Below are 25298 nucleotides of genomic sequence, written 5' to 3'. Positions count from 1 at the left end.
CTTTATTGAGCTCTACATTTTTCTCTGCTCCCCTCCCTTCCTCTCCCCTCCCCTTCAACCCTCTCCCATGGTCCCCATGCTCCCAATTTACTCAGATCTTCTTTTTCTACTTCCCATGTAGATTAGATCCATGTATGTCTCTCTTAGGGTCCTCATTGTTGTCTAGGTTCTCTGGGATTGTGGTTTATAGGCTGGCTTTCTTTGCTTTATGTTTAAATTCCACTTATGAGTGAATACATGTGATAATTGTCTTTCTGGGTCTTGGTTACCTTACTCAATATGATGTTTTCTAGCTCCATCCATTTGCCTACAATCTATTTCAATTTTCATTGCTCACTACCATGATCTCCCATTATCATCCTCCTAGCTCTGTTGGGATTTGTCTGTTGGTCGGTTAAATCCCCTCTTAAATGTTTTCTTCAAGTAGGAAAACAGGCATTAGCCTCCAACTTTTTGCGTATTTGTAAGTAGGGTGGAGTTTTGACTGGTCAAGGATTTCATGAGTTGGAGTCCTTTCCTAGCAGAAGTCTGTGGATATCATTGCACTAACTTCCAGAGATCAGATCCTGTTTGTTTTTGATGATTTATTTTACTAATATTTTAAATAAGGTTTAATAAGATTTATGTATTTTTATGTATTTCACCCACATGTATGTATACCAACTGCATATGGTACCTGAGGAGGCCAGAAGAGGGCATCATATCCTCTAGAGCTGGAGGATGATCAAAAGTTAGTTGTTCGTATGACAGAACTGAACCCTGGTCCTCTGCAAGAACATCAAATGCTCTTAACTTCCCAGTCCCCAGGTTCTTATTCCTGCCCTGTATCCTCTTGTAACCCCCACCCCAACCTCCCCCCCCCCCACAGTTTCAGATTTCATCAGGAACTTGCTAGGGTGAGTTCACAGTCTGGAATGTAATTCCCTGAGCACAGTGCTGAGATTTCTTGGTCTAAGAAAATTTCTCCTTTACAAGTTTGTTTCTTTTCTCTTCTCTGAGCCAGCTCCCGAAACACAACCCTAAACCCTTGGACTACTCACCCTCCAGTCTCACCTTCCTTCTGTGCTCTGAAGCATTTCCCACTTGATCTTTTAGCCCATTAATCTAGATCTCAGTAGTGATTAATTTCTCCTTTCATTTAGGTATAAAATCAAGTGCAAAAATCCTCTTTTAAAAAGGTCCCTTCTATGTTTGTCTATTTGTGTGTGTGTGGGGGGGGGGGGGGTACATGCACCACTGCGCATTTGTGGAGGTCGGAACTTGTGGGAGTTGGTTCTCTCTTTCCACCACTTGGATTCCCAGGATCAAACTCAGGCCATCCAACTTTGCAGCAAGTGCCTTTACCTTTCGAGGCATCTGGCTAGACCTCTGGTTTTTGAGACAGAGCCCAATTACATAGTCCTGACTCTTAACCTGAAAATCCTCCAATCTGCCTTCTGATCAGGTTACAGACAAACCTGATCTTCCTGTCCCTTAAGATACACTGTCATTTCTTTGTAGGCTCAGTGAGGTTTGGGGACTGGGGCTTTTGTGAAGTGCATGTTCCGAGCTGCAGAGGGAGGGAATGTGTTATCTTTCTCCAAGTTTCCTGTGGGAGGCAAGCTGTGCAGTGTTCTTCTGAAGCAGGGAGAAAGATACCTGCTGGCTGGTCTCCTCTCAGAGGATGGAGAGAGGACAGAAGAGGGAGGAGGGAAGGATGGAGGAGGAAGGGGCACCATTCACTGTTCAATCCTTCCTGACACTCTGGGACCCAGAAGTCACTTACACATGTGGAGTTTGAAATCAACTTCATCCCTAGGAGCCAGAAGATTTTGAGATCCAGCTTTTCCTTGGCTTTAGTAGTTTGTTCTTACTCTGCGGATTCCCAGTGGTAGAGGATGGGCAAGCCTTTTGACATGTTTTCTCTATTCTGAGACTCCTGCAGAACCCACAGCCTCATTTTCAGTCATACGCTCAGTAGGCTTCTAGTTACTGACTACTGCTGAGCGTTGGATGTTAACACGTGATTTCCTTTACATTTAATTGGGTGGCCTATGCATTATTATTATTATTATTATTATTAGAATGTCAAAGGAAGAATAGGAAAACAATGAGAAGGGGGGAAAAAGAAGGCAGGATAGCATGACAGAAGACCTTCTGACAATTGGTTCTGAGTTAGAAAACATTGCTTAGTGTCCCCCTCAGTTAAATTAAGTGTCCCCTCTGACATCCCCTCAACTTTCTAACTGTCCAGTTTTATGAGGACGTACACTAATGGGGTCTGTATTTCTGGATTTACTGGTTTTATGTCAGATCAAACACTTGGCCTTTGTTCCAGGATGGCTTCGTTCCTTTATTTCTCGAAAGAAAAAAAAAAGCTATCAGGGCCCTGGTGTCAACATTTATATCCTTCTGAGCCTTGTAGTCTAGTGAAAAGGCCACACATTCTGCTTCCTGTGGTCAGTAATTTTCCATCTTTAGATGTATCTACTTGCATAGCATCTGTGTGTATGTGTGCCCATACACCACACACACACACACACAAACACACACACCTGCGAAAGATGTTGGGCTTGTCTAAATGTACTGATAGAGCCCAATTCAATTGCTTTGTAAACAGTACCTGAAGAGATGATCTGACCTGAGAGTTCCTAACGACACCAGGGAATAAGTAAAAAAAAACTTCTCTTTGATGAGCAAATAATTCATTCACATAAAATCAATCATGAAAGCAGTTCACCAATGGACCCCAATGGGAACTAGTTGACCCCTGTGTCTATATTGGTCTATGTCCTAGTATAAGGTTGGAAGCTTCAGTCGAGAGCCTCTCTTTCCATAGTTTGACAGTCATTGCAGCTGGACCTGACTTGTGAATATGGAGCTCTGTGTGTGTGTGTGTGTGTGTGTGAACTGCCATCCCCTCGTGGGCCGAGTTCACAGTGATGAGAAAGTCACTAGATCACTAGGTGCACCAGCTCTATTCTGCTGTTGTGATAAGACACGTTGACCAAAAAGCAACCTGGTAGTTGGGGACAAGAATTTATCTGGCTTATACTTCCAGGTCCAATCTGTTATTGAGGGAATTCAGGGCAGAAACTGCAGAAATTTGACACAGCAACAATAGAAGACCAGTACTTGCTGGCCTAATCCCTGGCTCCTGCTCAGTTGGCTTTTTACATAACCACAGGACCACCAGCTCAAGAAAGGGGCCCACCCACAATGGGCTGGGCCTTCCTACATCAATTAACATGACAATCCCTCATAGACGTACCCACGACCAACCTAATCTAGGCAAACCCTCAGTCAAGGTTTCTTCAGATTTCTGGCTGTGTCAATTAACATGTATACGCATAGGTCTGTATGCTATTTATTGTACTCTTGCTGACGTATTTAATCTGGCTAGCACAGTTGTCCACTGCATATGTCTTCTCAGGCCCTCACTGGTGAACCTTTGATTCTGTGACTGCTTAGGATCGGAGAGAAATTCCTATTGCACACCTGCATAAAACGTATATCAGTAATATATAATTATGCCACTGGCATCCCCAAACCATATGGTTCACTCCTAGCCATTGGTCAATTACCACATGTCTTTCTTTTACAGAATGCAGAAATAAAAAACAAAAAAGAAACGATTATTTGTTTCAAAGCCGTTCCCTGTCATTGGAAGTGACATAAAGGCTGGAATTTTAATTACAGATGAGGTACCATTCTCATTAACCCACTAACTAGGCCCCTGGCTACACAGGCATTGCTTTAGGAGGAGAAAAAGACCTAAACAGGGGTGACTAAAAGGGGCATCGTGTGTGATTATAAGAATTTAAAAATATTTGAAAGCTACAAAAATAAAAGGATCATTTGCACACAGGTAATTGTAGACTCTAAAAGTTCGGAAGAACCTCAGATGCCATTTTTAAGGTTACAAAGGCTTTCAAATTAACAAAAAATTCAAAAATTATAGGAGCTCAGCAGCTGTAAAAGCTCATAAATTTTCTAAGAAGTTCAGACTTATTTTATAGATTTTTTTATTTACTGCACCTTTTAAAACTATCAGACTAACATTTTAAATTCAGTCTTTATAGGAAGTTTAAATACATATCAATAACGACACTTTAAGAATTTTAAGAACATTTTCTTGGGCTAGAGACACGGCTCAGTGCTTAAGAGCACTGGCTGTTCTAGAGGTCCTGAGTTCAATTCCCAGCAACCACATGGTGTCTCACAATCATCTGTAATAAGATCTGATGCCCTCTTCTGGCCTGCAGGCATACAAGCAGACAGGACACTGTATACATAATAAATAAACTTAAAAAAAGAATATTTTCTTTTTTATAGAGCTCCCATTCCATGATGCACAAACTGGGACTGACCGTGGCTGCAAGATGGTTAGAGCCTACACAAACAGGGTGGGGTAGCAACTCTCACAGCAGAACAAGCTCTGTATCTAGCATGCACAATAAATGCTAATACACATTGTATTTTTGGAGTTGTGTATTCAAATAAATTCAATAAACAAATAAGCAGTGATATACCAAATACAGGTATTATAAATTTTCTTTTTAAAATAAATGTTTGTTTAGAATAAAATGCTGTTACAAAGACCAGAATTGGAATCTAATAAAACAATTTACTAAAACAAGGCACAATGTTTAAGGCAAAATTCATGAAGAAAGTAAGTACATAAAGTTAATATAAGACCATATTTTTCATGTCCTTTGGAGGAGGAGGCACAAAAATTTAAATAGTTTAAGCATTCTTTTTAGAATATTAGCCATTATAAGGTAACATAAATTTGATATAACAGGACTATATCTTTTCCAGAAAACAAACTCCATTATTAATTCACATTTCTGACTTACATTTTAGTTATACATATATACTTATACAGATATTTCTAATACATAAGACTTTAGGTACTGAAAACTAATGAAGTCAGAGCACACATAGTAATTTGAAGTAACACCTTTTCAGCATCTTGTCGGCATCAGAAGCCCCCGACTCTACAGAAAGCGAAGGCTGATTATGCAGACAGTCTTTCCCACTGTGTTCTGTTCTAACAACACCAAGTGGACTCAGAATGCAACAAACCTCAGCACAAGTCTGCACATGACTGCTAGAAAGTGACACTGGGGTCAACACTGTTTCTCAGCAACACCAGTGCTGACCATGTGAACTGTGAGAACAGGATTCTCAACCATCCCTGTACACAAAGCCAGTCAACTTACTTATGGTTGCAGTAACAGCAATACCAATCTAATCCTAGTTTCTTCCTCCAGCTGGAGTTTTGAATGAACAATTTTATTCAGTTTACTCATGGCCAAGAGAATAGAGTATGTTCTAGTAAATGCAGTTTTCTGCATGTAAATAACCTTCACTAAGCTACTAGATTTAATGCACACGTAACACACGAGGCTGAATATTCTTCAATTACTGAGGCTGACAACTGCTAAGAGAAAGCCTAGCAGCACCCGTCAAGACCTCCTAAGTGTTCAGCTGTGAGCTAGTGGAATGTTTAATTCAATCCTTAGTAAATAGAGATCAAGAAAAACATAAGAACGGTGGCACTTGCACATATTAAACTACCCCTTTCAGCCTATAGGAAACGGTGATACAACATGCTATACCTCAGTGACAATATTTTCCTAAGATGCTATGACAACAGAGGAACTTCTGTTGTCCTTTGTGGTAGCATATACATTTAAATAAAATACTATATAAAAGATACACTTCTTTTCTGGGGGCAGGGTGGTGGTGGTGCTTGATTCTTGGTTCCAGAGGGCTCTTATCTCCTGGTACAGTATGATTAAGATTCCCTCCTCAGAAGCCCACCCCCCCCAAAAGAAACCAGCAGGCCTGTGGTGGCAAAGGACTCTCTCAGGATCAGACTTTCTCCTTCAAGTTAATGCAGAAGACCACATGGCCATTACTGACAATTTACCATATAATATACTTTATACTGTCCTTTGAGTTAAATGGAAGACTTAAGGCACTTACTCCCAGACCACAAAGGGTACTGCTACCAACTACACTATCAAAAAGAGTACACGATGATGAAAATATAAAACTACATGCTACGGAATCAATGTTACACAATATTAAATGCTTAACATACAGATGATGAAGCTAACTAAACACTTCTTTTCTAAGCAAAGAAACAGAGCTACATGCTACAGGTCCCACTGCCTGAAGCCTACACAGCACCCTTCACCAGGGTTACACTGCCTAGACTAACTTAAAAACTCAGTATGCTGATCTAAATGGAGAGCAATACTTAAAATCTACTTTTAGACGAAAGGCGAATCAATTAGGTAAAAATTAGGCACTTTAAACTAAATGCAGCTAAATAATTTTACATATACACTTTTACTGATAGTCATATCTATAAGCACTCATATGGGAACTTAGAGAATAAACATGTTTTTATGCAAAAAAGCTACTATTAAATGTTTAATTTGCAGTTCAAAAGAAAAAAGCGCAATTCACCAAGGCTACCTACTATACTAGTAAGGAGGCCAATGAGGAACTACCTTCCAACTCTGGGAAGAGCAAGGGTAAAAGAAAGCTACAGCTTGCTGGTTCTGCTTTACCAGAGCAATGGAACAGCCTCCAGCACAGGGACCAATAAAATACTAACAGTATTAAACTTAGTGACTAGGCTTTCAGATGCCAGCAACAGACCACTTGGCAAGTCAATTTTAAAACAATTCCTTATTATTCAACAGAGCTTCACTGGCGCAGGGATTTCCCTATGACTTAATTTTCCCTATCCTTTGCTGCTTCTAAAGATTTGTTTTTCTTAACATTCAAGCAAGGAACCTCTTCTTGAGTCTTTATTTAAACCCAGTATTTGCAGTGTCTGTCAGAACTGGTCTGCAGTGACATGCTGCACTATTGAGGGTTGCCTTTAATTTTTATTTACTTACCCCCAACTTTCTCATATTTGAAGTCAATTTACAACGTATGTTTATTTTTAACATTAGTGACAAAAATTTAAACGTCAAGACTTTCAGACCAGGAGGCACCTCTGGCACACTGAGCTGGGCCCGTGGTTACACCTGTGACTCGAGCAGCTGAAGCAAGACTGGGTTACACACAGTAAGTTCAAGGCTAGCCTGAGCTACACAGCCAGGCCCTGTCTCAGAAAATAAAACAGCTGTATTGTGAAAATTAGCCCTTGCCAATTCTGAAACTCTAAGAGTTCATTAGCTGGATAAATATGGGATTCATAACTAGCGAGACAGACTACCGCTACTACTACATTCAGCTGACTTCAGAAGATGACCAGAATCCTAGATGGCCAATTCCTATCTCACTAAGCTAATGTCTATAAAAGAAAAGATTTTAGTAATCATTGGCGGTTCTTGTAAAGGATAAGGCCTAAGATGGATTAAAAACAAACAAACAAAGGTAAAACAGCTACCAATGAAGACTTCATTAAAAGCTATCTGTGACTGTAGCTTGTTCAGCATGCACAAGGCCCTGCATCTACTCCTATAAACCCAACCCCTGCCCAAAAGACAGCTACATGCTGACCTGGCTCACTGTTCAGAGCTTAACTACACACATAAAAAACACTTCGTTGAAAGAACTACATAGGATACATCTACATGCCAAAGGCTGGAATATTTACACTTATGAAAGATGAAACGGTATACCTTCTCTCTAGGAAGCTGGAAAGGGTAGCATTAGATGCTCTATTTACAAGGCTATTTACAAGTAATTCCTAAAAGGCTACTCAAGCTATTACTTAGTACTAGAGGATTATCAATCAAAAAACTACAAGTATTTAAACCAGAAGAATAGGGTCCCATCATCTGAACATTTTCCATGAAAATATTCTGTGTTGTGTAAGTAAAGTCATCTAATTACAAAGCATTTACAAGTTTGACACTTGGGCACTGTCCAAGTGTCACTGCCTGTCCTAACCCAGCAGTCCGCAGCTTACAGCTGCACACTTGGGGAAGTACAAAGACTATAACTTCTACCGTACAATTAACTATGCTAGCAGTAGAAACATCACTTCTATAAACACAGGAAGAAAATTCCTAAATAAAAATTATCTTACTACACTATTTTGAGGAAAAGGTAAGGGGACTCACTATAGCAGCGTTTCACAACTGCAGCCACGAAACTCTCGTGTTTCATGGCGTGACACAAACACACACAAACCCTGAATTACCCTATAATCTACTAATATAATCTACTAAAATAAAAGTAATATATACAAGAAACCTACCACGCAAATATTGTCGGCATACAGCCGGCTTCTAACAAAGCACACTTCAAGAGATCACCGGCGCCCTGATGTGATCTGAACCTACTGTTAGCGCTTACCAACCGGTCTTCATGCTACTACATGCAGGCTGCTTATTCGATCACCAGTATCGAGAGTCAATGTTTCCTAATTCCAACTTAGTTTTAATATTAGTTTTTATTGAATAATCAACTAGCTGGCAAATCTGTTAATTTCCAATGACAATAATTTGTGTTGCTATTTTTCTCCTACACTTTAACATTTTAGCGTTTTCTGTCCTGTTTTATTGATGCTTCTTTCTCAGTGCTCAATGGCTCTATTGTGGATGAACATAATGAGCTCCACCTCAGACTATCATTGACTATCTTCCACTGTCATGTCGTCTAGTTGTAGTTTCTTTCAAGTGCAGAGAAAGTTTTGGGTTACTGTATGATACAAGCAAAGGAGACACATTTGATGGTTAAAATCCACCCCCACCCTAACCCACCCCGACTCTGAGACAAGTTTTCATGAATATATCCCAGGCTGGCCTCAACCTCACTATGGCGCCTAGGCTAACTACGAAACTCATCTTCTGCCTCTACCTCCTAGTGCTGGTTTGGAGGTATGCACAATCATGGCCAACTTTTCTTGGTTTAGTCCACTATTATAAAGCAGTTTTTCTTAGATCACTTGCCATCTTAATTTTCCTGTTGGCAAATATTATTATAGATTATTCTATCTTTTGGCAAATTGATTGATCACAACTGCAGCCTCCCGTAAGTATAAAAGCCATGCTAACAAGAGATCATTGCAATTAACAAAATGAAGTTAAGAGGGCCATGGAGGCAGGTGGTGGCACACACCTTTAAGGCCCGCAGCAGGAGGATCTGAGTTCCTGGCCAGCCCATTCTACACAGAGTTCCAGGCCTGTAGGGCTCAGGTATATCTACACAGTTCTTTAGCTAGCACATTTCCAAGTCTTCTGCAGAGTGTCAGGCTGCAGGCTTCTCTGAAATCATCTCTAGAATAAGCTTCCATATCCTTGCTGGGATTAAGGCACTGTAACACATCACAGCTAGACTGCATATAGTTAATAACAATCACACAAAACCAGAGCTGGAGCTTAAATATTCCATTTAAAAGTGACAGTCCTCACGGTACCAGTTAGTTGGTCAGAAAGGCTCAATAATGGATGACGCTCATTATTTACAACCTAGTGCTCAGCACAGATCAGGACAACTCTGGAAGCACAATTGTGATGACGTCTTAGTCAACCCAACGGCCCCAGGTAACACCACTCCAGGCTGATTGTGACTGCTCCTCAGAGTGTACCATTCTTCTAATGTTTCAGCAAAGACTTAGTAAAAATTGTGACCAACCAGCTGATGAATTTTGAACTGCCATGCAGAATAAATTACACTCAAAGAACCTAAGCACAGAACTAGACTCAATCTTTCTGAACGGATAGATCACTGCAACTCTTACATGGACATTCAAGATGAAAACACTAAGGTTTCTAATCAACTTCCAGCTTCATTGTCTTTCTGAATCATCTTTGTTTAGTTTTAGCATTGTCAACACCCACTGCTGCTCAGCCAAGAAGGACCTTCTGCATCCTGTGCGCGGCAACACTGGCCTCATCTTCGGAGTCAGACTCACTCTGGGACGTGGAGCTGTGCGAGGCAGAGCTGCAGGGGGAAGAGCATTCTGGAGAACACAAATAGTGCATCAGGGGGAGGCGATACTTCCCACAGAAGTCCACAAACTTAATTTGTCTGACACAGCAGTCAAAATAGACTCCTAGAGAGAAGAAGAATATAAATCAGTAAAAGCAAAGATGCAGTTTTTTTCTTAAAAACAAACAAAGAAACAAACAACAACAACAACAAAAACCCACCACCACCACCATTCTGAAAAAGCTTGATTTCCAGATCCTCCTGCCTCCACCCCTCCCAAGGGTTTAGGATTACACATGTGCACCATCACTGGGAGAGCAAAACTGACAGAAACAAAAGGCCATTCTACATTTATGCTGGCTCTAAATCTCTAGGTTACAAAGCTGATGATCTCATTTAGTGTATGTAAAATCAAAATATACTTTGGTAGATTAAAACTGGTACTTCCCTTACTTGGTTCTTCAGTGCTCCTGTACTATGACCCTTCAGTGAAGTAGACCTACCTACAGCCAGAGTTGAGAGGAAAGCAAGGTCACCATGTCTCAGACTCTAGCTGGTCCTTTAGAAATACTTTACACACCCAAGGCCATCCCTATGCCTGCAGTATAACCAAACTATGGAGATTTGTGTCCACTGTCTCTCTGAAGAAAAATCTCAACTTCAAGCCTAAGTTTCCCAACCATTCTCTATCCCACAATGGAACAAAACAAAGTAATGTGGTCTAATCAAAGGAGAACTCCCCACTGACAAGACCCCCTCGCTAATGTTTTAATGGCAGGACCTTACTAAGTAACCCCGCTGGCCCGGAACTCTCTCTGTGTAGATCAGGATGGCCTCCAGCTCACAGAGCTCCTTGCCTGTGCATCCTGAGTGTGGGAATAAAAGCATGTGCCAATCTGGCTCCCCATAACCCTTTATGGCTTGCTACTCTGAACAACTGAGAAAGTAGACACATTCAATAGGTTTATAATAAAGCCTCATAACTAGGTTAGCTCCCTGTAATACCAGTCATCTCTAAGATTTCAAACCATACAGAGAAAATGTCTCATAAATGAGACAATTTTTAACTTATAATTCAATAAGGAACCTGGGATGGTGGGAATAGGAAAGCATGATTGATTTTATTTTGCTTATTTATTGTAGCGAGGAGCTGCGGGTAGGGCCTGCTTTTCGTCCCGTCCAGCTTCCGCATGGCTAGCTTTACACCCGAAATAACAACACACAAATTGTATTCATTTAAACACTGCCTGGCCCATTAGCTCTAGCCTCTTACTGACTAATTCTTACATTTTGCTTTAACCTGTATTTAGTAATCTGTGTAGCACCACAAAGTTGTGGCTTACCGGGAAAGATTCAGCACGTCTGACCTGGTGGCTGGCTTCATGGCATCTGTCCCAGAGAGGAGAGGCATGACAATTGCCTGAGGCCTCCCAGCATCCTGTTCTGTCTGCTCCACCCACCTATGTTCTGACCTATCAGGCCAAGCAGTTTTCTTTATTAATTAACCAATGAAATCAACAGATAGATAGAAGACCCTCCTCCATCAATTTATCAATGTTATCTGAAAATTTAAACTTGTAATTTTTAAGGCATTCCTAAGATAAGCAACTCTTTAGAATACTAAAGAAGTCAATAAAAACCCGGCAAAGAGAAGAGTTCTTTTCTCTTTAGAGGGCCATTCCCAAAAGGGCAGACACTGGATTCCACAGGAAGCAATGGTGCAAATGCTGCCTCTTACAAATCTTCACACCCAGTTTCAACAGTTCCTGCCTCTGCCAAAGCCACTTCAGGACAGACAGAGGTCCACAGAGGAAGACAGCAACCCTTGCTTCTGAGAGGAGATGGCCAAACCAGCTCAGAGAATGCTTTTCTTTTTAAACCCAGCCTTTTTGTCTTGCAACAATCTTTGAGAAATTTAACTTTTGTTTTCCTCTGTTACCTCTCATCTTAAGATGACCCTTTCTGGGAACAACCTCACCTGCTCCGATAACGCTGTGCCAGCCACACTCTTCTCGGTATTTACACTTATCCTCATGCCAGCACCTTTCCATACTCATTAAAAACGGACTTACATGGAAGATAGCCCAACATTTTCAAACTATTTTAAGGAATTAGAACCATTTATACTTCTTTGTGTTTCCTTTCATCTTATCATCTTACTTTCAACAAAATGTTCCAAAGCAGGAAGACAGCTCCTGGGTATTTTCCTTGTGTTTGAAAGAAAACTAGTGTGAAAATAATTTCTAAGGAAGGAGGCACAGGGGGTAAATGCCTTTGTGTGAAGACACTTTAGCTAATTAAATCAACGCAGAATCAATTTGTACAAATAGCTAACCGAGTGAAAAAGGCTGACATCAGACTCACTCACCACCACATTTTGGGTTTGGGCAGTTGCTGGCTGAACCCAGGTATCTAAGGAGATTCCCAGGAAGATCATAAGGAGTGTAAGAAACACTTCGGATCTTAATGGTCCTTGCAGCTAATTCCAGAAGAGTTGGAGGGTCATATGTTAAATCCCTAACAAAACGGACAACCAATGGATTTCCTCGCAAACTCAACTCTTCCAGATGAATAAGGTTGAGGATCTCACGAGGCAGGTATGTCAGCAAGTTATTGTGGAGACTCAGGGAACGAAGAGAATGCAACCTAGAGGGAACACAACACAGAAGTCAAGGGCAGCGGATGAGCAGAGCAGCCTAGAAAGCTACGTTTACATACATTTCTATACGTACATAAGCACGTCTATGTGTGTATACTCTGAGCTTTCCAGATGAATGAACAATTAGGACTGAGGCCAATAAAGGAAAAATTAAAGTGTCAAAACAGCTCAAAATACAGCTTTACAAATGCTACCAAAGACTTTCCCTCTGGGATCTTAAGAGTACTTAAAACATTTACAAAGTATTCTGAAGTCCTAGCTTACACACACACACACACACACACACACACACAGAGAGAGAAAGAGAGAGAGAGAAAGAGAGAGAGAGAGAGAGAGCGCGCGCAAGCTGAGCAAATAACTTAGGAAATAAGCCAGAACACTTATTAAAAATTACTCATCTCGGGCTGGAGAGATGGCTCAGAGGTTAAGAGCACTTACTGCTCTTCCAGAGGTCCTGAGTTCAATTCCCAGCAACCACATGGTGGCTCACAGTCATCTATAATGAGATCTGGTGCCCTCTTCTGGCATATAAACATACATGGAAGGGATGTTGTATACATAATAAATAAATAAATCTTAAAAAAATTTAAAAAAAATTACTCATCTCAAAACAAACTTTTTTTTGACTACCTATTTCTTTTCCTTTTCTTTATGAATCAAGTTGGTCTTAAGACACTCCTGTCTTGGCCTCCCTAGTGCTGATTACTGGCACACTCTTCATTCTTTCCCATATAGAAGGCACGAGAGCGTTGACAGTGGTTCCCAACCACAGCTGTGTGACTAGAAGCCGAGACTACTCACTGTGAGAGCTGAGGAGGCACACTCTGGATTTTGTTGTCACATAACACCAAGTAATTCAGAGAAGGGAGATTTGCTAATTCTGGTGGGATTTCTTTAATGAAGTTTCCTCCAAGGTATAAGCATTCTAAACTGCAAAAACAAATTGTAAAAAAATAAATAAACACAAGCTGGTCAAGGCATTTCATTGCCTCCACTGTAACAGACACATTTCATCTACTCATTCACTATACGTCTTACTCAGGATTTGCTATAAAATAGCAAGTGGTTCTCAATGCTGCAGCCCCTTAATACAGTTCCTCGTGTTCTGGTGACCCCCAACCATAAATTAGTTTCACTGATAACTCATAACTCTAATTTTGCTACTGTTAATCATAATGTAAGTATCTGATATAATGAAACTGTTCTTAGGTTAGTTATCCCTGTGATAGGGTCATTTGACCACAAAAGGGTTACCACCCATAGGTTGAGAAACTGTGAGAGGCAGTCTCCAGAGAATGAAATCCCCAGGGAGTTGATACCTTATCTTGTTAGACAAGACACATATGATTAAACCACCAAAACCAGAGGAACTTCAGGGGCACTGAAAGAGAACAGGAAGGGTCACAGCAGCTCTCATTGGAAAAGCTTCCCAGAGTACTGTGAACCCAGCTGGGCTATGAACTTAGCCCATAGACAGAGAAAAAGAGATTTCCAGGTAGAGGAGGGGGCTTTTTTAAAGACTCAACAGGCACATCTGTTAACTAAAGAGAATTTTTCCTGAATCCAGACAAGGCTGGAGATGCCAGATTACAGGCACCACGAGATTCCATGCTGGCATGCTTGTACTGGATGCATTTACTAATAGGCAACAGGGAAACCAATAGCCCTGCCCACGCCCGGAAAAGGGCAGAAAACCATATACAAAGTTTCTACATAAAAGTTTTTCCTTTGCTCTTAATAAAGCAAGTACATTCTTCAGAGGCAACCTGAATAAATTATGTAAAACCAACCATTACTATGAAGTTCAAGTTTTAGCTAAGGCTGTTTTCTTAACAAAATAACATCTTAGAGGTAGGGTGCATTTATTGTAACAAAATATAACTCCATTTTCTTATGACTGCTGAAAGGCTCCAAAGGGATTTTTTTTGGGGGAGGGGGGGAGGGAGGTTGTAGTCAGCTCTTACAATATTCAAAAATAGACAGAACATACACTTATAACGCATTTGAAACTTGCCCACTATTACTTTTGGTTTTGTTATTCTGCTCAGAACTATCATTCTTTCAAACACTTTCAAGTAAAACATCAAAACAACAGCTTTAAAGTGGGAAAAAAATCAGGCTACCACACTGTTATCCAAAACAGGAATTACCTGGTGGGCACTTCACTTTTTGTACATGTGTGTGCGCAGATATGCATGTGAGTGGAAGCTAGAGTGAGCGTGAGTGTCCTCCCACTGCTCTCTACCCACAGCATCCAGATCCACCTGCTCATCAGCATTCTCTGGTGATCCTGGCTCCACCTCAAACCATACCCACTGCCAACACTCTAGTTTTCTGAAGATAATTTGATGGTGTAAGAAAGGTGCCATTCTGCACTTTCCACCTACAGAGCTGCAGTTTACTAATTTGTGAAATTTAGTATTGTCTTTCTGTGTTCTGGCCATTTGCATTCAGAGCATTTCCTGTTCATACCATTTTCCCATGGGTTAGACAATTTCCATTAGCTTGTCGAGAGCATTGCTGTTAAATGTGTTCTGCATAGCTTTGTTCCTTTGTGACCTCCTTTTGTCTGTTTTATACATATTACAAGAATTCTTAGTGACTTTGTAAAAGGAGCAATTCAGAAGCTCTAGTTTGTCATCTGCCTTCTTACTGGATGTTAGTCTCCTACATAACCATAGCGTTCCCTTTAGAGGTCTGCTATTTTTTGCTCCCAATATACCCAAGCTACACTGCAGGTATATCAAGTTTCTGACTCCTAAAACTTCCTGTTGGAGTATTACTTAATTCATATCAAGTATTTCTGTTTCTTTAAATCCATTTTGCTTTGAAATCTACTTCCCTTGATTATGAATACTGCTTCCAGCTTTTGTTGTTGCTGTCAGCATTTATTTCATTCAATTCTACTACTTCCTGGCCTGAGAATTAGGGCCAGCTATTTGCTACTTATTAAATGGTATAGAATTATAAAGCACACAAAATATCCAGTCAGCAAATATGAACACCTACCATGTGCCAGGCACCATTTCAGTGTCATTTAGTCGAGCTGTTGAAGAAGCACGTCTCTTAGGGCACACAGCACTTACAGGAGAGAGGGGGTCAATCAGAAAGTAATGGGTGGCCAGGAGAGCTTTCTCTTGGGAGATTTTGCGATGTGAGCAGAGCTGAGTGAGCTGACTATGAGCTCCAGAGGGAAGTGACCGCTACAATGCAACGCTATATGTAGCATGGCTGGTGTGGGGAGATCAGACTGCGGTGGAAATGAGGAAGTAAACAGGCAGCCTGGGAAGGTCGATCACAAAGCCTCACAAGAATTTTGAATATTATCCTAGCAATGATGAGTGGGTTTTAATACTTAATTTTCTGTGATTATTTACATATATGCATATGTGTGTGGTGCTCAGAGAAGTCAGAAGTCATTGGATCCCCAGAGCTGGAGTTACAGGCAGTTCTGAGGCACCCAATCTTAGTGGTGGGAACCTAACTCCAACCCTTTCCAAGACAGCTCTTAACAGCGTCATCTCTCAACCCTCTGGTGCATGGGGTTTAAATGAAAGCTAGCTGCGTCACTTCAGTTTAGAAGAATCACAATTAGTTGGATGAGTGTGTGTGGCTGGAACACTGTGCAATTCCGATGAGAAGTAGTATGTTTTCACTTTTAACTAAGTGTTTTTAAGGACCTTTCACGGACAAACAGGGAACAACCTGATTGCTGATGCTAGGGTGCAGGTTCTACAACGACCTATCAGTATACTGTCTCCCTACAGTTCTGCCTTTTCTTACGGGCACAGTTCCTTTCTTTCACTCATTTCCCCGACTGTTCTGGGTCATAAATGCTACTTCTATTTGCTGGCAGATGTCCTTCAATCTCCTTCCACAACTGGCCTCATTATCTCACCACAGTCACTGCTACTAAGGTTCCTTTTCTCTTTAGCAGCTCTATGGTCATCCACAGTGGCCCCATGTGTTCCTACTGTGAATGCTTGGTCCCCACTGGAGGTGCTAGTCTAGAAACTTAGGGAGGTGGGGCCTCGCTGGTACAAGCGGGTCACTAGTGGCAGACCGCTCAGTTATACTCCTTCCCCGGCTCTTGCCATCTACCATGTAAGGGCCAACCTCTGCCACACATTCCATCATGAACTAAGCTGCTTCCCACGCTTTCCAACCACAAGGCTGATACTGTCTGAAACTGTGAGCCAGTTCTTTCCTCAAGTTACTCTGTTAGGAATTCTGTTCCAGTTAAGCAAAAACAATCACCAAGGCAGCTACTAAGTGATTAACAGGCAGGCAGGCCTACAGAGTACTGAGGCAGATGAGGGGGACCAAGGAGCAGAGAGCAAGGTGGGAACCAGGGACAGGGCAGCACCTCCAAAGGCCCATTCAGATTTTGGATGGAGCAACTCAAGATTTCATCATGATTCTCAGAATGGACTGCAACTTCAAAGTGATGAAATGTTTATTTCTAGAATTCTGCATGTAATATATCTGGGTCACAGTTGACTGTGAGTACCTGAAAGCCAGTAAATAAAATCATGAATAGATGCAGGAGGCAGCTGCACATTTTTCTAAGAATTCTAATTGTGTTTCCATAAACGTTCATTTCAAAACTTCTCTTACTATTTCACTGAGAAATTTCCCCATTCATGGCCACCCATCAGATACATTCTCAGGCAAAATTGATCGCTCCCATCTATTAAATTCCACTTGCCTTTTATAAGCTTGCCGTCCCTTGCTCTGGGGGTGATTCTAAGAGTCAGCCTGAAGCTGAAGCTGTTTTTTAACTCTGTCAATGGTATGCTCTTTTCTAGTTCCCATTATGTAAAGCTTTTCAAGCTTGCGATTCTCTCTAGACAAATGTTAACACTTAGAAAAGTAAAGCAGACAGGCACTGTGTGGCGTTTATAGTTTTTCTTTCTAAGATTACTCTGTAGCAAAAACAATACAAACCACCTGACCACCTAGACAAAGAAGCACTCTGGTTCTAAAGCGCATCTTTTCCACCAGTAAGTATCTAAACACTAATGAACAACAAAATCCTAGGCAGGATGTTTTGTTTCTACCAAGTATGGGTTAATAAGTTAATGCTCAGACTCTCAGAGCACAACACGGAGGAGTTCCAGGCCAGCCCGGGCTACACAATGAGAGTGTCTCGAAACAAGACAGAGCAACACAACAACAGTTTTTGAAATTCACACAACAAAACTATCCTGCAAGAGGAATTATTTTAATAAGAACACTACTGGGGAGAAAAGTTTACCAAACCTGGAAGTTTTTAATCAAGAATTCAATAGTGAAGTGGCAGCATGCTCCAGAGCGAGGATAAACAGCGTTATGAATGCAAATGCTCTTTCCAGGTGGAAACCCTAATCCTTAAGAGGTGTCATTAGGAAGTAGCTGTCTCTGGTGACTGGTTATCACACATGCTCTACAGGTAGGCTAGAGAATGACTCACGGACTAGATGCCATCCACCAGTGGCTGTTCTGACTTTGCAAGAGAAAGATCTGAAGTTCTGAAATATAGCCTGTGATTTTGAAACGATGCATTCATAAATCCTCTTTTGTAACTCATAGATATCACTAATCATGTCATGATCAGAATATTAAACCTACACTGTCAGGATTATTTCTCACTTTCAAACTCAAATAATTCCCAAAGCTCTAGGGACTTAAAATCTTTCAACGATTTTTGAGAATTAAAACTTCTAAGCAGCCGGGCAGTGGTGGCGCACGCCTTTAATCCCAGCACTCAGGAGGCAGAGGCAGGCGGATCTCTGAGTTCGAGGCCAGCCAGCCTGGTCTACAAGAGCTAGTTCCAGGATAGGCACTAGAAACTACAGGGAAACCCTGTCTCGAAAAACCAAAAAAAACTTCTAAGCAAACATCTATTCTAAACATCCTTTTCTGTAGTTAGAAAGGCAACTGCTGAATTTTTTTTTTTTGTTTTTGTTTTTTTTTGTTTTTTGTTTTTTGTTTTTCGAGACAGGGTTTCTCTGTAGCTTTGGAGCCTGTCCTGGAACTAGCTCTTGTAGACCAGGCTGGTCTCGAACTCACAGAGATCCGCCTGCCTCTGCCTCCCGAGTGCTGGGATTAAAGGTGTGCGCCACCGCCGCCCAGCTGCAACTGCTGAATTTAAAGCAAATCATAGTGTTTAAAACACACTGGGGGCTGAAGAGACGGCTCAGCAGTTAAGTGGTTTAATTCCCAGCACCCACATGACAGCTCACAACTATCTCTAACTGTTGTTCCAGGGGACCCGACACCCTCACAAAGTCATACATGCAGAGAAAATACTAATGCACATAAAATAAAAGCATATAGTGTGTGTAAATAATTTATATATTTAAACATCTGTCAGCCTTGACCTATTCTATCAGAACTGGGGTAACCCATTCTTCCAGTGTTGACATACACAGAAAACAAGAAAATAATTTATCACCAAACTAATGGAATGAGTTTTCTCTTTTTAATATTAATATACCAATCCTGAATTTGTTCCTGATGGCTGGCTCTGCCTGCTTTCTTTCTTTCCTTCTTTCTTTCTTTCTTTCTTTCTTTCTTTCTTTCTTTCTTTCTTTCTTTTTCTTTTGGTTTTTCTTTTTTTTTAAACTTATTTATTATGTATATAGTGTTCTGGGCACCAGATCTCATTATAGATGGGTGTGAGCCATCATGTGGTTGCTGGGAATTGAACTCAGGACCTCCGGAACAGCAGTCAGTTCTCTTAACCTCTGAGCCATCTCTCCAGCCCCTCTTTGGGTTTTTCAAGACAGGGTTTCTCTGTGTAGTACTGGCATCTTGGAACTAGCTCTGTAGACCAGGCTGGCCTGGCCTTGAACTCAAGAGATCTGCCTGCCTCTGCTTCCTGAGTGCTGGGGATTAAAGGTGCGTGCCATACGACCTGGCTTCTTTCTTTCTGTTTAGTGGGCAGCTATTATAACATTTATTAAAATAATGCTACAAGTTAGTAGAAACAGCAGAAAACCCAATCCAGTCTGCTTTCTTAGTAGCTAGCACCCGGGACCACCGTCCAGGAGTGGCATCACCCACAGTGAGCTGGGTCCTCCCACATCAATCATCAATTAGGAAAATGCAGCACAGGCCAGTCTGGCAGGGGAATTTGCTCAATTGAGATTCCCTTTTCCCAAATGACTGTAGCTTGTATCAAGCTGACATAAAACTAGCCAGCAGAATACCCCAACTATAACATACTAGGAATAGTTTACTTCTTTTCTGAGTTGTGGTCAATGGGTCTTAGAGACCCCTAAATATCACAGGCTCTTGTCACTGCTTTTGGCTAAGCTTGATGGTTAGACACATTGCTGAAGACATACATATGTGAATCATAAACCATGGAGAAATCAACTGGTACTGCCCTGAAAACTCCACCTCTCCTGGCTAGCTAGGAGTTATGTTCAATACCAGAGCAAAGTAATCATCAATCTCAGCCAGCTGTGAACCCTTCAGGCTACAGGAACTGGCCAGGCAAGAGATGCCACTGTGGCAGTGAACGCTACAGCAGGAAACCAACCACTTTCTGATTGGACTTGAAGGCCTCTTCTATAACTTCAAGGAAGCAGTATTTTCTATACACAAGAGGACTGTTGCACACACTAACTCACAGCAACTGTGACAGCATGCAAATGACCTGAGCAAGCTCAACCCCCACAAAATCCCAGCTCCCGACTGGAGGATGTGGAACAAAGTCCCACCAGGAGCTGAGTAACTACTTAGGCATTCGACAGCACCTGGGAGGGAAAGAGTCAGTTTTCTTTAATAGTGTAACCCCCATTCCATCACACTCCAGGACAGGCCCTGCAATCAAGAGTAGCAGGGTAATAGGAACCATGACCTTGGTGGGTTTAAAAGAAAAACAAACAAAAAGAGAACTTGAAGTAGGATGGGGAGGGAGGTAGAATTGAACCTAGGAGGGAGGGAGGGGGAGAGAGAGAGAGAGGGCACGAGAGCGTGCCAGCCAGAGGTGGCATGGGGGGGGGGTGACTAGCCTCAAAATAGTATGAAATTAAAGGAAATCAACACAAATTCAATGAAAGGCTTTAAACGGGCACACTGTTTTATTTAAATTTTAGCACATTTTCTACTTATCTTGTTGGAGCTAGTCATTCCTAGGATAGCTACAATAGCTTTAACACTCCAGGGATTGCCATCTCGTCTTGTCACAATCCTCCTAAACCACACTAAACAGACACCAATAGACGGCCACTAAAAAAAGACACTGCTTTTTTAAAAAGATGAGAAAAGGACCCATGAAACTCGCTTGGCTCAGATTCAGTCTCCAAATAGCATCCAGAGTCACACAACTGCTCAGTTTGTTGCTCAGTGAGGAATAAATTTAAGCCCTTCTTCAATTAGTTTCTGAATTGAGGAATAAAACCTAAGGTCATTAGAAGAAACTGTGAACCACTCCTACCTATTCAGCACTGTAAACAAAAACAAGTCTGCCTACACAAAGCTGAAAACTTACACTTATTTGCTGAAGAACCTATATTTTAATGAACAGAATTTATATTTATACGATGGCCTGACTTACTGGGGGGGAATGAAGCCAGTCATAAAAATAAACAAGACTTCCAGTACCCATTTGCTTGTTATTTGTCTGAAAGTCATCTTTTAGAATTTTTTTTCAAGACAGGGTTTCTCTGTAGCTTTGAGACCTGTCCTGGACCTAGCTCTTGTAGACCAGGCTGGCCTCGAACTCACAGAGATCCGCCTGCCTCTGTCTCCCAAATGCTGGGATTAAAGGCATGCGCCACCACTTCCCGGCCCTAGAATATTTTTTTTTAACTCAGATTTTTGCCACTAGGGGAAAAATCAACAAGCAGAATGAAGCTAAATCTAACACACACAGGAAAACCTGGACAGGCCAATGCACACAAAACCAAGATTTGTTACCCTTCCTGGAACAGTAACAGGTGGAGAAGGGGAAAATTCTGTGGTCATTGCCCTGTGTAACTTTTAAAAATTGTTCTTAACTGTTCTGTAAAAGGACAGAATGTTCTTCATGTGCCAAAATATTAGACTGGCTCAAGAAGTGGCTCTTGCCGAGATGGAAGGTCACGTGGTCCACCCTCAGCACCAGAAGGGTGGAGAGGAGCAGAGCAGCACAGCACAGCACAGGCCAGGTTCACAACAAAGAGCGGTTACACAGAACCCGGAAGGACACGGTGTTTAAGAGCTATATAGGCTCCAAGCGACTGCGACACCACCAACCTCCCCATTTTCCAGTTATTCAAAATAGTTAACAGTCTTTGGGAACTGAACCACTGAGCGAGCTCTCATTGTGGTCAAGATTTGGCTCCAAGCAACTCATTCACATGAAATCTCAGCTTCCTCATCCGTGAAAAGAAGGAAATGAACGAGGTCATGGCCAAAGCTGCTTCTTTCTCTAGGAATACAATTCTGTATGACCCTTCTGGCCTACATCCAACTAGAATTCATTATCTAACCTTTGCTGATTCCTATCAGTAGAGAAATAAAGCATAGGACTGACAACAAAAATCACGATGCAAAAAGTCCCACAATTTATCAAGTCAGAGACTTAAAAACTAACAACCTTCAGTAGCAGGTATCAGGCCAGAAAATCAGGTCAACCATTTATAAATGACCTGAAGCAGTTCTTGGGATCACTCGTGCCAGCACAACAGAAGCCTAGGGACTCAGGTCCTAGCCTTATTCACTAATGGAAAATTCATGGGTTTGGTAACAAGACCTCAGAAGTCAAACCCAGTTCTACTACTTAATGGGTTTGTGATCTTGAGACTTCTCTGAACCTTTGTTCCTCACCTCATCTTAGAGAATGTTAGCGCCCTAAGACGGGGCACTAACATAGTTTTATGTTTTCCATACATGTAGTTTGCCTACTTCTTTTTCAATGTGGAGATAATACTCTCCCTGGGTTCCTCTTAATATGCTGGAATTGGAATGAAAAGGTTGAATTACATAATATCAGAATTAAAGAGAACACAAGCCTGTCCTTAACTGCCCTACATCCGCTCTTTCCCAAGCACACAGCCTACTGTAGACTACCATCATTTCTATTCTTCTACACCGGCCTCCTAAGCAGCCTCAAAACCCCGTCTCCCCACATCGCAGGTGCACTCGGAATGGAACCCACGCTCTACTGCAGTCTTCAAGCTGTGCTGCAGCCTGAGGAGCCCCAGTTTCTACCCTCCACTTTCTAGTACAATGCCCATCTTTCAGCAGTCTGGGCCATTATTCTCCTCCTCATTTCTGGGCTTTCCCAGTCACCCTTCTCTACTTGGAGTGACCCCAATGGCTCCCACTCAGGTTAACCTTCACTGTTCCTTCCTTCAAAAGCCTGACTCAAATGGCACTTACTCCAGGACCAAAATAGGTCACATCCCTGTTCTTCTGGTTCTCCTGTCTCGAGGGGCTCTCACAGCCCAGGACTGACTTCTAACCACTGTAATTTAATAAGAAAGTCTATGACGCATTAGCGTCTACCCTTTGCTAATATATATGTTAGCTCCATGCAGGCAGGGCATGCTCATGTCTCCCCAGAACCTAAGAAAACATTGGACACCCTAAGTACTCTGTAAGCATCTATCAAGGAGCAAATTAAGGGCCGCAGTATCCAGATGCCTCATTTTGCAAATAGGACACGTTGAGTGGCCCGCCTAAGGCTGAGATGTTAATTTTTTATTCCCAGGTCAATGTTTTCCCTGTTAACTCAAAGGTTCTTCACTGCTCCACATTCTTTTATCTTGGCTCATCCCAGGAAGGAGCTGAAGATACTTCATTGCTGCTGTTTTACTTCCAACTTCCCTGCAGGGCGCCCTAGGATACGTTCAGTCCCCTTTTCCTGTACCTCCTTGCCCCATTAAATTCTACATTATTGAATAGCCTACTTAGGTGAGGTAGACAACTCCTGTAAGGAAGAAATTATAGTCAATAAGATAAACGCAATGGTTTAACGAGTGAGACAGAGACGAAGCAGTTTGGCTGTAATTGTTCAGGGAACAGTAAAAAAAGGGAGTCACAAGATGGGCCGTGGTGGAGCATGTTTCAGGCAGGGGCCTGAACTCTCTGAGTTCGAGGCCAGCCTGGTCTACAGAGTGAGTTCCAGGACAGGGAGGGCTACACAGTGAAACTGTCTCAAAAAACCTGAAAGAAAAGGAAAAGGAAAAGAAAGAAAGGAATAACGGAAGCAACTCCTAAAATAAGATTTTGAAGTGTAAATAAGTTCCCAGGAAAAGGCTTTGCATCCACCCAATCCAATCCACATTTAGCAAGTGACAAGCTGCCTTTCCAACACGATGGGAAATGCAGATGCTCACTAACTCCACAAACAGTATTTACAGTTACGCTACAGAGAAGAGGGATCTGGAAACAATAAAAAACAAGGGAGTAGGCCAGAGCACCTCCTACGCCATGTTAAAGGGCACGCACTTTGATGCAAGGGCATGGAAAGTCATGGAAGGCTTTCTAGTTAGAAATCGACCACCTCCGTTAATGGGTGCCCTCTTGGTTGTTTCTCTAGACTCAAGAAATAAGGCAAAGCCGGATTTCGGGGCGCACGCCTTTAATCCCAGAACCTGGGAGGCGGAGACAAGGGCATCTCTGTGAGTTCGCGGCAGCCTGGTCTACAGAGCGAGTTCTAGAGTCCATCGTTGGGGAGAGTGGGGGGGAGGAATTCTGCCGCTAAACTGCCTCGAACATCTGCGCAGGCCAAACCCGATCCAAACGCCATGACCCACTCAACCTCATCTGTATGCTCCCACTGGCGATGGCCCGGCAGTCCTCGCTTCCACCTTGGTGCCACGGAGCTCGGGCCACCGCCCTGCTCTCCACCCCATCCCCACCCCCATCCCGTCCCGCCGCCTCTCACCTCTGCAAGTTCTCGATCTCGGCGGGGATGCTCTGCAGCTGGTTGCCGCCCAGGCTGAGGGTCTGCAGCGCCCGCAGCTCCAGCAGCGAGGGGGGCACCTCCTGGAAGCAGTTGCCGCTGAGGTTGAGCACCTGGAGGCTGCGGCAGAGCGGCGAGAGGGCCAGGCCCTTGGGCAGCGAGCCCGGGCCGCCGAGCCGGTTGTTCCTGGCCAGCAGCGTGCGCAGGCCGCTCAGCGTCAGCAGCTCGGGCCCCAGCGCCGTGAGCGCGTTGCCGCTCACGTCCAGGAGCTGGAGGTGCGGGAAACCGCCGCCCAGCGCCCGCGGCAGCGACGTCAGCCGGGTGTAGGGCAGCAGCAGCCGCAGCAGCGCCTCCCGCGAGCCCCGCCGCTCCTCGGCGCGCGCCTCCAGCTCCGACTCCAGGGCCTCGGCCGACACGTTAAGGCGAGACCAGTTGAGTTCGGCATCCCCGATCGCGGCCTCCTCCATCCCGCCCGAAGCCCAGGCCGCCGCCGCCGCCCCCGCGGCGCGCCCCGGAACCTCAGGCCGAGCGCAGCGTCGGAAGTGGCGCGGCCCGGGGCGGCCGCCGCTCACCCCGCGCGCCGCGCACACCCCGCGCGCCGGCCCGAGTCACGCGACGCCCTGCGCCGGGTGCGCGCGCCGCTCGGGGGCGGGCTCCGGCTCACGTGGCGCGCGGCGCTGCGGCCGCTGGGAGCGAGCCGGGGCCTGGGCTTGCAGGAAGCCGCCGGGGCGAGCTCCGCCTCTCGTGGCTCCGGAGGCGCTGATCGCTGCTGGGCAAGCGGAAGCCCGTGGCGCTCTGAGCCCCGCCGCGCGTCCTTTATAGCCCGGCGGCCCGCGGCCTCGGCTCTGAGTAAACAGCTCCAGG

At 43.2% G+C, this 25298-nt stretch overlaps 1 protein-coding gene across 1 annotated transcript; it reads right to left on the bottom strand.

Moving 5' to 3' along the window:
• Positions 1-4455: 4455 nt before the first annotated feature.
• Lrrc58 (leucine rich repeat containing 58) lies at positions 4456-24957 on the bottom strand. The gene is made up of 4 exons (XM_038344973.2): positions 24417-24957; positions 13352-13480; positions 12260-12537; positions 4456-10015 (listed from the first exon to the last, which is right to left on the bottom strand). The coding sequence occupies exons 1-4, from the start codon at positions 24899-24901 to the stop codon at positions 9807-9809; spliced, it is 1101 nt and encodes a 366-aa protein (XP_038200901.1). The 5' UTR covers positions 24902-24957; the 3' UTR covers positions 4456-9806.
• Between the last annotated feature and the right edge of the window lie 341 nt (positions 24958-25298).

The sequence above is a fragment of the Arvicola amphibius genome, chromosome 10 (genome assembly GCF_903992535.2).
Source record: "Arvicola amphibius chromosome 10, mArvAmp1.2, whole genome shotgun sequence".
Lineage (NCBI taxonomy): Eukaryota > Metazoa > Chordata > Mammalia > Rodentia > Cricetidae > Arvicola > Arvicola amphibius.
Note: the sequence above shows the minus strand (reverse complement) of the source record. Positions and strands in the feature narration are given on the sequence as shown.

Bases quoted from the DNA above. Each gene is read 5' to 3' on its own strand.
- Lrrc58 (XM_038344973.2), bottom strand. From the start codon at position 24,901: ATGGAGGAGGCCGCGATCGGGGATGCCGAACTCAACTGGTCTCGCCTT. The intron at 12,538-13,351 runs GTGAGTAGTCTC...TGTTCCCTCTAG, and splicing joins GTGCCTCCTCAGCTCTCACA to GTTGCATTCTCTTCGTTCCC. The intron at 10,016-12,259 runs GTGAGTGAGTCT...TCTTCTCTCTAG, and splicing joins CCCAAACCCAAAATGTGGTG to GAGTCTATTTTGACTGCTGT.